The 16,707-nt window shown below is 35.5% G+C and overlaps 1 protein-coding gene across 4 annotated transcripts in view; it reads right to left on the bottom strand.

Moving 5' to 3' along the window:
- Window positions 1-16,707, bottom strand: part of LOC143249703 (solute carrier family 12 member 2-like) — a 54,916-nt gene that overhangs the window by 26,475 nt on the left and 11,734 nt on the right. For 3 of the 4 annotated variants that reach the window (XM_076500012.1, XM_076500013.1, XM_076500015.1), the window contains 7 exons: window positions 15,239-15,334; window positions 11,799-11,938; window positions 10,359-10,478; window positions 9,673-9,784; window positions 4,155-4,279; window positions 1,966-2,160; window positions 366-473 (listed from right to left, as the gene is read on the bottom strand). In XM_076500012.1, coding sequence (XP_076356127.1) covers window positions 366-473; window positions 1,966-2,160; window positions 4,155-4,279; window positions 9,673-9,784; window positions 10,359-10,478; window positions 11,799-11,938; window positions 15,239-15,334 — 896 coding nt within the window. Of the gene's footprint in view, window positions 1-365; window positions 474-1,965; window positions 2,161-4,154; window positions 4,280-9,672; window positions 9,785-10,358; window positions 10,479-11,798; window positions 11,939-15,238; window positions 15,335-16,674; window positions 16,699-16,707 lie in introns of those variants that run through there. The other variant, XM_076500014.1, reaches the window with a different exon arrangement.

Below are 16,707 nucleotides of genomic sequence, written 5' to 3'. Positions count from 1 at the left end.
CAACATGTGACAGTTGTGGTAACATTTGTATTTTAACTTTCCTTTACTACATTTTGTGTTATATTAGGTGCTGATCTACGAAATTATTCTTTATAAGCGCTCTCTATAATGCGACTAATGTATTCAATACAGCAAATTAAGTTATTAAAAGTGGAAACTGAATTCTAAAATACACATAAAGTCCATACAGGATGTGACTCATAAAACTGTTTACAAAGTCGCAGTAAATAACAAAAGTGAAACATTTTATACAATAATAAACAAAGTGAAAATAGTTTACACAATAAGTAATAAAAAAGGGACATTGTTGCACATTAAACTCTAAAATTAACAGAGCCTACACAACAAATATTGTAATAAATTACTTGAAAAATTCTCGGAGCGCTGATGAGAGCAGCTAATGCTGAAGATAACGTTGCAGCAAAAATACCAGCGTATATCAAAGGTTCGAATCCCGATGACATTCCCATAATCTATAACCAAATAATATACTTGATTTTATTATAAGACACAAAGTGGCGTTTGAAAGATCTCTGTTTTTACTCAATTTATGTGGTATCAGACCTTACAAATAGTTAAGCTTTCACACATATATACAGAGTGAACCCAAAAGTTTGGAACCATATTTAATTTTCAGATTTTTATAATCTAATACACCTGAGATATTATGACGATTTCATAATATGTAACACATTCTGTAAAACTTGTTGAAGACCACATGGTTCCAACCTTTTCGTTTTTATAGCTTTAATGGCTACTCTTCAGTTAGTAAAGTTAGTGTTAAACTCTATTCCATTTCAATTACTGAATTTGTTTCATAACAACAAACCTCAATAATAGCCTTTTCACAAAACAAATATTAAATTTTACTTACATATTCAGTTAACTTAAAAATTAGCCGTTGGTTAATTTTTGTTTTTGGTTTCTCTTTTGGTTTCCTAAGGTTAATTTTCACACTAAATAGCACAATAAACTTGGATTTTTTTTCCGAGATTTTCACCTGTTTTAGTTTCATGAACTATTTTAACATATATTTTATTATTTTTTCGAAGTATAAAAACCATGAAAACAACTAAACAAAAAACATCTTTACTAATTAACATTAAGGATTAAAAAATAAAAACAAGAAAATAAAAATATTTATATACGGAAAGAATAAAAAGAACGTTTCAGTAGTTGAAGTTAAGACTTTCTAAGAGACAGTTCGAAAAACCTTTCTAAAGAAGAAAAGTTTGTTTGTTTTTCAATTCCGCTCAAAGCTACACGAGGGCTATCTGCGCTAACCGACCCTAATTTTGCAGTGTAAGACTAGAGGGAAGGCAGCTACTCATCACCACCCACCGCCAACTCTTGGGCTACTATTTGACCAACGAATGGTGGGATTGACCGTCACACTATAACGCTCCCACGGCTGAAAGGGCGAGCATTTTTGGTGTTACATGGATTCGAACCCTCAGCTCTCGGATTACGAGTCTAGTACCTTAATCACCTGGCCACAATGGGCCAAAGAAAAGTTTAGTAAACGATAAATTATTTTAACGAAGCTAAAAGTTTATCAGAAACATGATCCTTTATTAAATCTTGAAAGTCGGCCCGACATAGCTGGGTGGTTAAGATACTCGACTCGTAATCCGAGGGGCCTGGTTTCGAATCCCCGTCACAACCAAACATGCTCGAACTTTCAGCCGTGGAGCATTATAATGTGACGGCCAATCCCATAATTCGTTGGTAAAAAAGTAGGCCAAGAGTCAGTGGTGATGACTAGCTGCCTTCCCTCTTGTCTTACACTGCTAAATTAGTGATGTCTAGCGCAGATAGCCCTCGTGTAGTTTTGCGCGAAATTCAAAACAAACAAACAAGTATTGAAATATTACTATTCGAGGGGAATAAACGAATTTAAATTAACACCTGAAGCTTCGATAATGTTTACAGTGGATCAATATATATATATATATATTCTATAACCTGAATATAATTATGCATTCCGTATTGACAAGTTCTATCGGGACAGTTGGTAAAGTTTCCATTCAAAACGTCCTCTACGTTTCCTGTTGAGTCCCTCACTGATGTAAACCCTATCCATATGATTACAAGAATGTAGCTTATTGAAGTGGTGATGATAGACAAAAATGTTCCTTTTGGAATGGCTTCACAGGGATCCTGAAAGTTGTAAAAATGTCATATATCTTGTGTTTTACTGTTTGTATATCGAATTAACGAAAAATTCAAACAGTCATTTCGATAAGTGTCAGTTGAAATAATTACAGGTGGTTATTTATTCTACAAGAAACAAAACCGGATTTTTCAAAATTACTAGCAGAAAACATTTAGGTGAAAATACATTCATAGTAGAACGACCCCATAATGAAACTTAAAAAAAAAATAAATATAATCAATAATGTTCTCATTGATTCCTTTAAAATATTTTTATGAAAGTTATAATGTTTTTAATGTAGTAAACCTTTAGCAACTCGAAAACACCCGTGAGTCGCCTGTACACGTTTAGTAAGACGAATGTACCCTCAAGTCACCTGTACACCTTTAGTAAGACAAATATACTCTCAATTCACCTGTACACCTTTAGTAAGACAAATCTACTCTCAAGTCACCTGTACACCTTTAGTAAGACGAATGTACCCTCAAGTCACCTGTACACCTTTAGTAAGACGAATGTACCCTCAAGTCACCTGTACACCTTTAGTAAGACAAATGTACCCTCAAGTCACCTGTACACCTTTAGTAAGACAAATCTACTCTCAAGTTACCTGTACACCTTTAGTAAGACAAATCTACTCTCAAGTCACCTGTACACCTTTAGTAAGACAAATCTACTCTCAAGTCACCTGTACACCTTTAGTAAGACAAATCTACTCTCAAGTCACCTGTACACCTTTAGTAAGACGAATGTACCCTCAAGTCACCTGTACACCTTTAGTAAGACAAATCTACTCTCAAGTCACCTGTACACCTTTAGTAAGACAAATCTACTCTCAAGTCATCTGTACACTTTTAGTAAGATGAATCTACTCCCAGGTTAGTGAGACGAACGTACCCTCGAGTCACCTGTGTAGTTTCAGTAAGATGAACGTACCCTCAAGTCACTTGTATAGTTTCAGTAAGATGAACGTACCCTCAAGTCACTTGTATAGTATCAGTAAGATGAACGTATCCTCAAGTCACTTGTACACCTTCAGTAAGACAAACGTACTTTTAAGTCACCTGTACACCTTTAGTAAGACGAACATACTCTCAAGTCACCTGTACACCTTTAGTAAGACGAACATACTGTCAAGTCACCTGTACACCTTTAGTAAGTCGAACGTACCCTCAAGTCGCCTTACACCTTTAGTAAGACGAATGTACCCTCAAGTCACCTGTACACCTTTAGTAAGACGAATCTACCCTCAAGTCACCTGTACACCTTTAGTAAGTCGAACGTACCCTCAAATCGCCTGTACACCTTTAGTAAGACAAATCTACCCTCAAGTCACCTGTACACCTTAAGTAAGACAAATCTACTCTCAAGTCACCTGTACACCTTTATTAAGACAAATCTACTCTCAAGTCATCTGTACACTTTTAGTAAGATGAATCTACTCTCAGGTTAGTGAGACGAACGTACCCTCGAGTCACCTGTGTAGTTTCAGTAAGATGAACGTACCCTCAAGTCACTTGTATAGTTTCAGTAAGATGAACGTATCCTCAAGTCACCTGTACACCTTTAGTAAGACAAATCTACTCTCAAGTCATCTGTACACTTTTAGTAAGATGAATCTACTCTCAGGTTAGTGAGACAAACGTACCCTCGAGTCACCTGTGTAATTTCAGTAAGATGAACGTACCCTCAAGTCACTTGTATAGTTTCAGTAAGATGAACGTACCCTCAAGTCACTTGTATAGTTTCAGTAAGATGAACGTATCCTCAAGCCACTTGTACACCTTCAGTAAGACAAACATACTCTTAAGTCACCTGTACACCTTTAGTAAGACGAACATGCTCTCAAGTCACCTGTACATCTTCAGTAAGACGAACATACTCTCAAGTCACCTGTACACCTTTAGTAAGACGAATGTACCCTCAAGTCACCTGTACACCTTTAGTAAGACGAATCTACCCTCAAGTCACCTGTACACCTTTAGTGAGACAAACTTACCTTCAAGTCACCTGAGATATTAGCCCCTGCTAAAATCCCCGTGACAGAGGGAAAAAACACAGCAAAAACAGTGAAGAAATCCACTCCTCTAAAGTCTGGACCAAAATTTTCTGTTCCAACAGTCACTAAAAAAAAGAAAAAAAAAAAAAACATTGAAAACCCTCATGAAGCGAAAAGGACATTATTAACCAATAAACATATGAATAACTAGTAATAATTATAAGAATAGCTGTTTATCCAAATCCATTATCGTTTCGTAGCCACAAAATAGCTCACAATGCTCAAAATAGTTTAAATTAGTTTTGTTCTCGTACAACATCGTAATATTTGACAACAAATTAAGTCTTCTTTTTCACGGTCCATTTAACATCGATATGTGGAATACAATAGGTCACACGTTTTAAGAAATGTTTGCATGTATTAATACGCTGCCACGTCATTACAGTAAACTGGACTTAATGCCATGCATGACACGTTTAGTGTATACACATATATAAACAAACGTTTGTTTCACAGTGAATTCCAAATCATTCGGCGTGTCGTAATCTGAGGGACGCGGGTTCGCATCCCCGTTGCGCCAAACATGCTCGCCCTTTCAGCCGTGGGGACGTTATAATGTGACAGTCAATCCCACTATTCGTTGGTAAAAGAGTAGCCCAAGAGTTGGCGGTGGGTGGTGATGACTAGCTGCCTTAGCTCTAGTCTTACACTGCTAAATTAGGGACGGCTAGCACAGATAGTCCTCGAGTGGCTTTGTGCGAAATTCAAAAACAAACAAACAAACAAACATTCGGCGTGTAATACTGCCAAGAATATCTCATCGCTAAGAGTTATTCGCTAACCCTTTCCAAGGGAAATATTCATACAGCTATACTACTAAACAGTGTAATAGTCAAAGCACACGACGTTCCAGGGAAAGATTTGTTTGGTTGTTTTGAATTGCCCGCAAAGCTACACGAAGACGATCTGCGTTACTCGTCCCTAATTTAGCAGTATAAGACTAGAGGGAAGGCAAGTAGTCATCACTACCAACCGTCAACTATTGGCTGCTCTTTTACCAACAAATATTGGGATTAATTGTCTCTTTATAACGCTCATACAGCTGAAAGAACGAGCCCTTTCATCCATGGGGGCGTTTTATGTGACGGTCAATCCCACTACTAACTGGTAAAAGAGTAGCCCAAAAGTAGGCGGTGGATACTAATGACTAGCTTCCTTCCTTCTAGTTGTATTTTATTAAATTAGGAACAGTTAGCGCAGATACCCTCGTGTAAGTTTCGTGAAATTCAAAGGGTACAGCAAAAGAAACTCTTAAAGTCAAGCCAAACAGAGAAATATATTTGCCAGATCTAGTCTTTAATCCCCAGCTGGCATAACGTTAAGTCTAAGGATTTACAAACGATAAAATCAGGAGTTCAATTCCTATCGGTATACTCAGCAGATAACCTGCCGCAACTTTGCTGTAAGAAAACCCACACACAATTTTCTTTAATTAAAATGGAGAATTCATTATTCATCTTTACTATCCATCTAAAATATTTACTGTCGAATATCACCAACAAAGCGAACAGTGGTATCCTTGTCCGGGTAATTAAGAAAGCTAGTAATCATTTGTATTTGCTCGATAGCTTTGGATAAAAAATACCTTTACTGTATGGAATTCAAAACTTGTCGCTTTAAAGAGGTACATTGATGGGCAAAATCTTAAGGTTAATGAACATAAAGAAAAAATATGCATTTTTCGTTGTTAGACTCAACCATTTATTTGAATAGAGCTTCGAAAGATGAAATAAAAAAGGGAAAATAAAAAACACTTTTTAGCATTTAATAGGGAAAATGTAAACACTATGAAATTAGCGTAAATACTAGCTGGTCAAAAGTTTAAAACCATAACAAAAAGAAGTCCGGAACAGGGTAGGAAATGCCAAACAAGAGGTCTCAGTTGTGAGTTGCATGGCCGTCATTGCAAATAACTTCAAACATTCTCTTCGGAATGGTCGATACAAGAATTTGCAGAAGGCTGACTGGAATGTTATTCCAAATAGTAAATATGGCTTCATGAAGATCATGCACCATTTGAAATTGGTGTCCATTTCTATAGACTTCCATTGCCATCCACCCCAAACGTTTTTAATGGAGATCAGTTCGGGCGAACACGCTGGATGATCCAAAAGAATCACTTTATTTGCCATGAAAATGTTTGTGTCCTGCAGGAATTGTGGATTGCAGAGTTGTCCTGCTGAAAGATCCAGTCATTTCCACACAAGCAAGGGCCTTCACTCAATAAGGATGCACTCTCCAACATGCCATTGTAGCCAGCTACTGTTTGAGGCCCCTGTATAACCTGAAGCTCCAATGTTCCATGAAAGGAGAAAGCACCCCATATCATGATGGAACCTCCTCCAATGTTTCGTGTAAAAAATGTCTCCGGTGGGATATCCTTATCGTGCCAGTAACGTTGGAAGCCATCTGGACCATCCAGGTTAAATTTTTTTCTCATCAGAGAACAAAACCTTCTTCCACTTTTCTACGTCCCGTTCGGTGCTTCTCAGCAAAGTTTAACCGAGCTGTTTCGTGATGTGAAAGGAGGTGTAGCCTTTGAAGACATTTATGGTTTTCAAAGCCTTTCTCTCGTACATGCCGTCTTATTGTTCTTGAGCTGCATTTTGCATCAGTAAGGGCCTTAATCTGGTTCGACGATCGGCTGGTGTCTTGTCGGACAACCCGTCGAATTCTCCTACTCAATGCCAGCGAAATTTTCTTGGGCCTATCACTTGAAATTAGTGTTCCGTATCCCTCGAGGTCTTTTAAGAAATTTGCAACAACAGTTTTACTACGCCCAATCTCACCAGCGATGGCACGTTGAGAGACCTTGCTTTTGCAACTCGACAATTTTGCTGCGTTCAAACTCATCTTTTAGCCTTTGCCATGTTTTTACCCAATATAACACAGGAGATGTCAGTGGGAGATGTTGACAACGCTAATGCTTGAACACAAGTGACTAAATTTCGTTACGTGTTTACCGATTATCGCTTCATTTCAGTGTGGTTTTAAACTTTTGACAAGCTAATATTTAGGCTAATTTCCCAGTGTTCACATTTTCTTTATTAAATACTGCAAATGTTTTTTATTTTTATTTTCCATTTTCTTATTGTCATCTTTCAAAGCTCTACTCAAGTAAGTGGTTGAGCCTAACAACGTAAAATGCATATTTTTTCTTTATGTTCATTGGCCTTAAGATTTTGGCCAGCAGTGTATGTAACCAGTCACATCAGTTAGACAGAATTTTTCCGTGTTGTCATCATTTAAGTAGTGTAAACCCATCACAGATTATTCACAACCTTTGAACTTGAAATGAATAAACGGATTGTCTAAATAGCTATTGGTCTGATAGGTATGTGTTTGTATGTATTTTCTTACAGCAAAGCCACATCGGGCTATCTGCTGAGCCCACCGAGGGGAATCGAACCCCTGATTTTAGCGTTGTAAATCCGAAGACATACTGCTGGACTAGCGGGGGACAGGTGTGATAGATAATTACAATGTTTTAAAATATGTCAGCAATATTATTGCAAAGATGAAGAGAAAAACCTACATGTTTTTTTTCATTGCTGTTCAAAGTCTGCGAAAAAAACAGCAAAAAACTTACGAAACAATTCCAAGAAAACTGATAAAAGATTCGCTTTAATCATAATGATTCGGTTCTTGATGATTTATCACATATAAGAGAATCACAAATATTGAATAGTCAAGCTTATAATAATAAGTTAGCAACCAACGATTTATGAACATAATGAAGTGATATGATATTCTAGTGGGGAGGAACATGCTACATGCTTCGTCAATAGATTGGCCTGTCTTCTTCATACCAGTAGAAGATAGAACGTTTTCCCAACATTGGCCTGCCTTCTTCATACCAGTAGAAAAAAGAACATTATCCCAACATTGGCCTGCCTTCTTCATACTAGTAGAAGAAAAGAACGTTATCCCAACATTGGCCTGCCTTCTTCATACTAGTAGAAGAAAAGAACATTATCCCAACATTGGCCTGCCTTCTTCATACCAGTAGAAGAAAGAACATTATCCCAACATTGGCCTGCCTTCTTCATACCAGTAGAAGAAAAGAACGTTACCTCAACATTGGCCTGCCTTCTTCATACTAGTAGAAGAAAAGAACGTTATCCCAACATTGGCCTGCCTTCTTCATACTAGTAGAAGAAAAGAACGTTATCCCAACATTGGCCTGCCTTCTTCATACCAGTAGAGAAAAGAACGTTATCCCAACATTGGCCTGCCTTCTTCATACCAGTAGAAGAAAAGAACATAATCCCAACATTGGCCTGCCTTCTTCATACCAGTAGAAGAAAGAACGTTATCCCAACATTGGCCTGCCTTCTTCATACTAGTAGAAGAAAAGAACATTATCCCAACATTGGCCTGCCTTCTTCATACCAGTAGAAGAAAGAACATTATCCCAACATTGGCCTGCCTTCTTCATACCAGTAGAAGAAAAGAACGTTACCTCAACATTGGCCTGCCTTCTTCATACTAGTAGAAGAAAAGAACGTTATCCCAACATTGGCCTGCCTTCTTCATACTAGTAGAAGAAAAGAACGTTATCCCAACATTGGCCTGCCTTCTTCATACCAGTAGAGAAAAGAACGTTATCCCAACATTGGCCTGCCTTCTTCATACCAGTAGAAGAAAGAACGTTATCCCAACATTGGCCTGCCTCATTCACACCAGTAGAAGAAAAGAACCTTATCTCAACATTGGCCTGGCTTCTTCATACCAGTGAAAGAAAAGAACATAATCCCAACATTGGCCTGCCTTCTTCATACCAGTAGAAGAAAGAACGTTATCCCAACATTGGCCTGCCTCATTCACACCAGTAGAAGAAAAGAACCTTATCTCAACATTGGCCTGGCTTTTTCATACCAGTGAAAGAAAAGAACCTTATCCCAACATTGGCCTGCCTTCTTCATACCAGTAGAAGAAAGAATATTGTCCCAAAAAATGAATCACTTTATGATACTTATAAGTCGTTGATATAATGTGCTTCCTTTCTCAAATACTTGAGCGCGTATTAAACAACTATACAATAAATATATATGAAATAACTACATTAAAAATATCGAAATAACTGTAGTCAATTAACACGGGTATAGAAAATCTTTACAGAATAACGAGTTCGATTTATTGTCCAATGCCAATAAATAAATATACATATATAAAGTACATTTACAATGTTTATTAAGTAAATATTCAATTTAAAATTAGTAACAAACATATATTTGTAAGATCGTTTCTGTTATTCTAATGGAGAATTCATGGTTCAGGTTATTATAAAAATTTTCTCCTTTTTCCTTCATGACTTAATTTAAGTGTGTTTTTTATCATAACAAACATGTAGAGACGTAATTCATTTAGAGACAATGTGCCATTTAGAAAGCAAAACCGTATTAATTGAGGTAAATAACTAATCATTATACGTTACAATATTGAAAAGGTTACTTACAATTCCAACCAACAAATCCTTTAGCCGTTTGCTCCAGTGTAGGGTTCAGACATGCCCCTACGTAGTAATCCATTAGCGCAGTTAGTAGAATGATTAGCAAGAAAATCTGTGCCTGAAAAATTGCGTTAAACGAAAATTCACTATTTATCCTTGTACAGAGGGCACACAGAGAAAAGAAACTGTATCTCTAATAGTTGATGTTTTTATCAAGTTCGAACTAATCAACAGTTGATTCAAACCTCCTAAACCTCTGAACATGCATTACAGTTTATATTGTTTCCACTAAATAAACAAAATATCTATTTAACTAAAAAGCAGCACGAAACAGAGAGTTATAAGGACTCACTTATATTTATAAAAGCCAGATAAATAAATAAAAATTTATCCATATATATATATATATATTATTAAATCTATATATATATTAAATATATATATATTACATTTCTGAAGAAAACTTGCAACAAAACAAAATTCTCGCTGACGTTACGTAAACATCATTTAAGGAACAGTGACGTTTAATTTGTTGCTAAAACAAATTATTTAACACAATTTAACCATTCGTCTATAAGGTGTGTAATACCAAAATTTTATATATTTTAAAGGTTAGGCAGTTTTCTTGGGGAAGAAAAACCTGAATTAATTTTTTTAATTATTTTTGAAATGTTAAATATTTAAACATTTACCTTGTTTTCGAAAGCCATTCCGATTGAAGTAATTGATGTCATAAGAAATAGAAGAATAATTCCAACGATACGAACGTCATTGGTTCCACTAGGGTTTTCAACTATTCCTACGTTGTTCATCTTGAGAACGAAAAATATTATGTATGGATGTTCCTGAAGTGTATTGGCTTCATTAGAAAAAGTTACCTTTATCATGCTTGGACAATATACATATATTTCGGTTGGATTGTTATTAATCACAAAACTACACATTGAGTCATAGTAACAGCCCAGGAATTTGATCTAACAAATCGTACCATCTTATAAAGCATATCTGTTCTGGAAACAGCGCTCAAGACGTAAAGATGCTAAAATATTGATAATAGCGAGATAGTTTAATTTTTCTTTTATTTTTAGACAAAATTCATCCATTTGTCTTTCGTATCCTTATTATTCGCAAGCCTACAGAAAAAAAAACCTGAACAAAACTACCAGAAAACTCTTGTGCAGGTCATGGAGCTGTTTCTATTTTGATTTTGGAAAAAGAGGGAAAAAATTTGAGTTTTTAACCGTTACTTTTGTGCTTTGTGTTTTTCTATTTCCTCAGCCCACCGAGGGGAATCGAACCCCTGATTTTAGCATTGTAAATCCGGAAACATACCGCTGTACTAGCGAGGGGTCCCCCACATTTCTCTTCGAATTTATTCAAACACCAAAGTCCACAGCTAAAACAGCTAGGTATATTGGTCCAAAATCTGTGCCCAGCGACTAAAAAAACTGTCGCAAATGTTGTATGGCTAATTTTAAGTTACTTCTTGAAAGTCGAGATTACTACCATTTAAATTTTCTAGTTTCTTATTTTTCGCTACCAAAATAAAGACTTCGAAATGGAATCAAAATATGGACTTCTCGCTTGAAAAAATAATTTGGACACTTCTTTCAGCCTATTAAGTTTTTAAAGTTCCTATTCGTAGGCTTGAAAATATAATATTTGTCCTATTTTCTTTTAATTAGTTCTTGTAAGTTTTTGACGATCCATATTCACCTTTCCAAATTACCAATTTTTAATTATCTTGTAAATATATATCATTAATTATAACCATGCTTCTAAAATAAACAAGTACTTGAGAAGTTCAAAGACAGTTTGTTTTGCTTATACAATTTATTGAATTACAATCACTTGATTCCAGTACCACAGCAGTGTATCTGCAGACTTACAACACTAAAAACCGGCTTTCGATAGCCGTGGTGGCGGTCAGTGCACAGACAACCTATTTTGATTAACTCCAAGCAAACAAACGTTGGCTTAAAAATTTATTGTGAAAAAGTAGCTCATGGATTCTGTGGCTTAAAAAAAAATTCTGAAGCTTTTGTAAATAAAACAATTACTCTGATAGATTAGTAAAAGTTACACTATTCCCCTAAGTGCGTGATATTTTTAAAATTAAATTTATAACTTACCTTAAGTAAGTCTCGAACAGTTTCTGCTGCTCCTACGATATGCATGGCTACAGCAACGCAATTTGCAAAAGAAAAAATAATCCCAATTGATCCTCCAAATGCTGGACCCAGTGTTCTCGAAATCAAAAAGAATGAGCCCCCTATATAGAAAATAGCTAATCAGTATCTCCACTTTATAAAATGTCGACATAATATTTATGTATTTTTAAATGCCTTTAACTCACTACATAGTAAACTGAATCAATTCTGGTTTATGAATGATATTATCACATTGCGCTTGTTTTATTATTCGATATTGTAGTGTGGAATAGTTGTTTAACGGTTACAATACGGTTTTAGATAAAGATGAAAATGGGACCTGGCATGGCCAGGTGGTTAAGGCGTTCGACTCGTAATCTTAGGGTCACGGGTTCGAATCCCCGTCGCACCAAACCTGCTCGCTCTTTCAGCCATGGGGGCGTTAAAATGTGACGGTCAATCCCACTATTCGTTGGTAAAAGAGTAGCCCAAGAGTTGGCGTTGGGTGGTAATGACCAGCTGCCTTCCCTCTAGTCTTACACTGCTAAATTAGGGACGGCTAGCGCAGATAGCTCTCGTGTAGCTTTGCGCAAAATCCAAAACAAATCAAACCAAACTAAAGATGAAAATAAAGAAAGGTAAAGCTGAAAATATAATATAAAGAAATATAAATATAACAAGTTTACTTGCTAAGTTATTTTAGGTGCTTTCTTATGAAGAACTGTGGCTGTGCATGAAACCTTGAAGAAATAATTAATTCTCTCAACAAGCAGCTCTTAAAACAAATCTTTCTGTTCTCGTCTTATTAATGGTGATAATCCTTTTGTTTTTACAAGTCGTTTAGAATTGTTCGTTAATTATTATAGAAACACATTATTTCCTTTTAAATTATTAATCGGCAAAAGTGTGTTTGTATTGTGTTTTGTCTTATAACAAAGCCACATCGGGCTATCTGCTGAGTCCACAGAGGTGCGTGTTTGTTTTCTTATAGCAAAGCCACATCAATATGTCTTCTGAGTCCACCAATGGGAATCGAACCCCTGATTTTAGGGTTTTAAACCCCTAGACTTACCGCTGTACTAGCGGTGGATCCACCAAGGGGAATTGAACCTCTGATTTTAGAGTTGCAAATCTGTAGACTACAGCGGAGGACTTTATTACACCTAATGTCGTTAAACTAATCAAATTCGCATCTTAATTTGATACATTTATGTTCATTCTAAAAGTCCAATCATTTGACATAATTTATTGCAAGCTAAGCTAAAAATATTGGTTCATTGAATCTCGATTCATTGTTTAGCTTTTCCTTCTTTTTACGTAATTCTCTTGTAGAGATTCGATAGCGAATACTTTTTCATACTCCAGTCTCTGATTTCATTTATTAATCGTTCATCATATTAAATTTTAGTTCAATGTTTGGAAGCCAACTATTAACTACAACTACTGATAAAGCTCTTCAATTGTGTTTAAAATCCTGAACTGTGTGGTTAAATTAATGAAAAGTTTTCTTTCTTATTTTGTTTGGTTGTTTGTTTTTGAATTTCGTGCAAATCTACACGAGGGCTATCTGTGCTAGCTATCCCTAATTTAGCAGTGTAAGACTAGAGGGAAGGATTGTTTGTTTATTTAGACTTAAGCAAAAAGCTACACAATAGGCCATCTGTGCTCTGCCCACTACACATATCGAAACCCGGTTTCTAGCGGTGTGAGTGCGGAGACAAACAGCTGTGCCACTAGGGGGCTAGAGGGAAGGAAGCTGGTCATTATCACCTACCACCTGAACTACATTTTACCAACGGATAATGGGATTGACCTTCACTTTATAATAACATCCACACGGCTGAAAGGACAAGTGTGTTTGGTATGACTGGGATTCGAACCCACAGCCCTCAGATTATTGTTTTCAGCATTGAAAACGTTTTTTTATAGTATGGGAAATTGCACCGGGTGTGATTAGTGCTTAACATATCATGCTGCGAATCGAAGTATATGGGGGTTAAAGACATTACGTCACTGAACAAATTCGCGTTTTAATTCGTGGGAGCGTTATAAATGTGACAGTCAATCACACGCTACTGTTCTAAATGCTAGCGATTTATTCTGTCTAGATGTCTTACTTTTGGTAAGTAATTCAAAATTCGTGTCAACTATACCTGAATATTATGGTCTTTGATTTGGTTATTTAACACATGTACACACAATATGCAATTGCTGCCGAAAATTCATTTCCTGTATGAAATTTTTCTTATCATCATAGATTACCTTCCCAACATCCGTTTTGATCTAAATTAATAGATTATAAGAACTCTTAATTATCCTAATCAGGATAACCCTGTTGTTCTGTCATTTCTATAATAAAGTTTGACACGTTCTAGAATGTCTAATTAATCAACCTCTCATTACACAAACATTTCGTAAATATTTTGAGCATACAATTTGTCATCCCATAAAAGTATGATAATTAATGATAAAAATATATTCTCTCATTCAACATTTCCCTATACCACCGTACCTAAAGCACCTGTTCTTAGCCACTTTCTAAACCTATCTCGTGTTTATTAGTTTTGTTTGTTGTTCAGTGCAAAGCTCCACACTGGTGTATCTGTGCTCTGCCCACCACATAGGTTTTTACTGATTTGTATCATTCATGTATTCCTGAGTTAACCAGTTGCCTAATATAATACTCTTATAGTCAAGAGAATTTAAGTGTTTTATTTGTGTGTGAAATATCTTGATGAAGATATTGTAAATTCTTTTCTCAGCCGTAATAAAGTTCACTCTACCCTATTTTACTGTGCATTATCCCACAAAAAGACATATGTAGTTACGTCACTTTATATGGCGATCTAAAGTATTTAGAAACAAGTAAAAAAAACATGGCCTCAAATGTATTATCAGCATCACGTCAGTATCAACTTTTCCACTTCCTAAGCAACATACATTTAAAGAATTGACCTGTTTTCACAGAAATTTAGGCTTAAGGCTATTCGTGTGTTGTGATTTATAAGCTTTTCATTTGACCGTTCTTAAAATGCAGCTAGCTAGACAGGAATTCTTATTGTCAAATGTGTCACTGACAACGTCATCAAAGCGGGCCTAATGGACAGTTCTAAGATTTCTAAACGTCGTTTATTTCTGATTCGTCAGACTCGTGACGAATTTACCTAAGTTTCTCTCCTATTACTGCCTTATCAGTTTGTTTATAGTTTTCATTATAGAATAATTTATAACGTATTTGCCTCCTTTATTGCATGTTTCCATCATTATCATACTTGAGAAATGTATACTATTATATACTATTCGTCAACATGATGAGTAAGCTGAAGACGAAACTAGAAGTAATAAAATGACTTGAAACTACAAGATGCTAATGTATTTATCTCTTTACATCTAATCCAAAAAACTGTATATTATCTACTAACCTCCTTTCACTTCGCCATTGGTGCAGATAGCAGACATAGACATTGTTGTTAAACCAGTTACAATGGTAGCCACAAGCACTATCACAATAGATAACCCTGCAAGTTCGAAAAATTCGAAATTTCAAATTAATTTTCATTGGTTTAAATGCTTACTGTTACCTTCTTAACATTCAACAAGGGAAAAAAGTTATACAAAGACTGAGTACGCAACATTAAAACGGTTTTGGAGCCCCACCACGTCGTTATATTCCATATCACCACGTTCAGTTATGCTCTGTCCAACAACTCTGTAACATTACAGCAGCTTTAAATGTAGTTTCCATCGCAAGGGTCTCCTTCATAAGGCTATTACGTCGGAATCTCCTCAACTCTTTCTCGATTTCCGTAATACGTCTAGTGTAAAAAGATGTTTGTTCTCGGTACCCGTTTCAAAGCGAAAACACGAAAAACTCCACAAAGGTTTCTTTCCTCGAATTTAACTGGTATGTCTTTGTATAGAATAACATGAACATCGGTTTCATTTTCAAGCTACTTAAGGTATGTGATTCTTAAACTCATGAAGAAGCCTGGCACACGTTGCTTGTGTTGTTTTCCCAGGCAGAAATTATTCTTGCTTACATTTCGTACTGTTCCCGAAGCCATGTTAGCTGCTTCTGCTACTGACCTCTTCGTTCGTAGATTCTCGCCTGTTACAAAACGCCACCTTTTGCCAACCACAGTTGAGATATGACATGTTGCAAGTCTCTTTAAGAATAGTCTCGGTTACTATTCTTCACCCACAATATTTTGTTTTTCATTTCCGTCAAGTACAGCGAATATTTTTGTCTATGAAATTCTAAATTCCTGATCTAAAATCTTCCTCGTGATTTACATGTGTAAATTTGATCTACATATTCAAAACTGTTTAATATAGCAAAGAAATTACACATCTGAATGGTTAATACCTGAAAGCAATATTAACAATACATATGGATATGGTTTATGAGTTTGCGATTTAACCTTTGTTTTAGAAGGTTATTTTCTTCTTTTGTAGATATTTCAAATCTACTTATGTATTGTACTTCAGATATTTACCGTGCATCAAACGTGATTGGTTTATAAATAAAAACATTTTTTTCATTTCATAAAGAAATATAACAGACCTTATATTTAATATAGCTCTACCCTTGATTTTAACAAATTAAATTAAATTTTGAGATTTATTTAAAAGATGACCATTAACCAATTAACTTAAGCTTTCCATACAAAAATTCAATGAATAATCTGATACCAATTTTTTTCATATTACTTTTTAAATATATATTTTAAACAAAAAATGTTTTTCCTTTAAAGTAAACTTTTCTATAAAAATTATAGTACTAATATTTTAAAGTAAGTTATTGGGGTAAGTGCCAGTTCAAACAATAATAATTATTAAACTGATTTTTGAAAAGCACCGTAAGTCTTCTAGGGCTGTTCTCACGACAATA

This window comes from Tachypleus tridentatus, chromosome 4, assembly GCF_004210375.1.
Source record: "Tachypleus tridentatus isolate NWPU-2018 chromosome 4, ASM421037v1, whole genome shotgun sequence".
In the NCBI taxonomy this organism is placed as follows: Eukaryota; Metazoa; Arthropoda; class Merostomata; order Xiphosura; family Limulidae; genus Tachypleus; species Tachypleus tridentatus.
The sequence above is the reverse complement of the archived record's forward strand: the minus strand, read 5'-3'. Positions and strand labels throughout refer to the sequence as shown.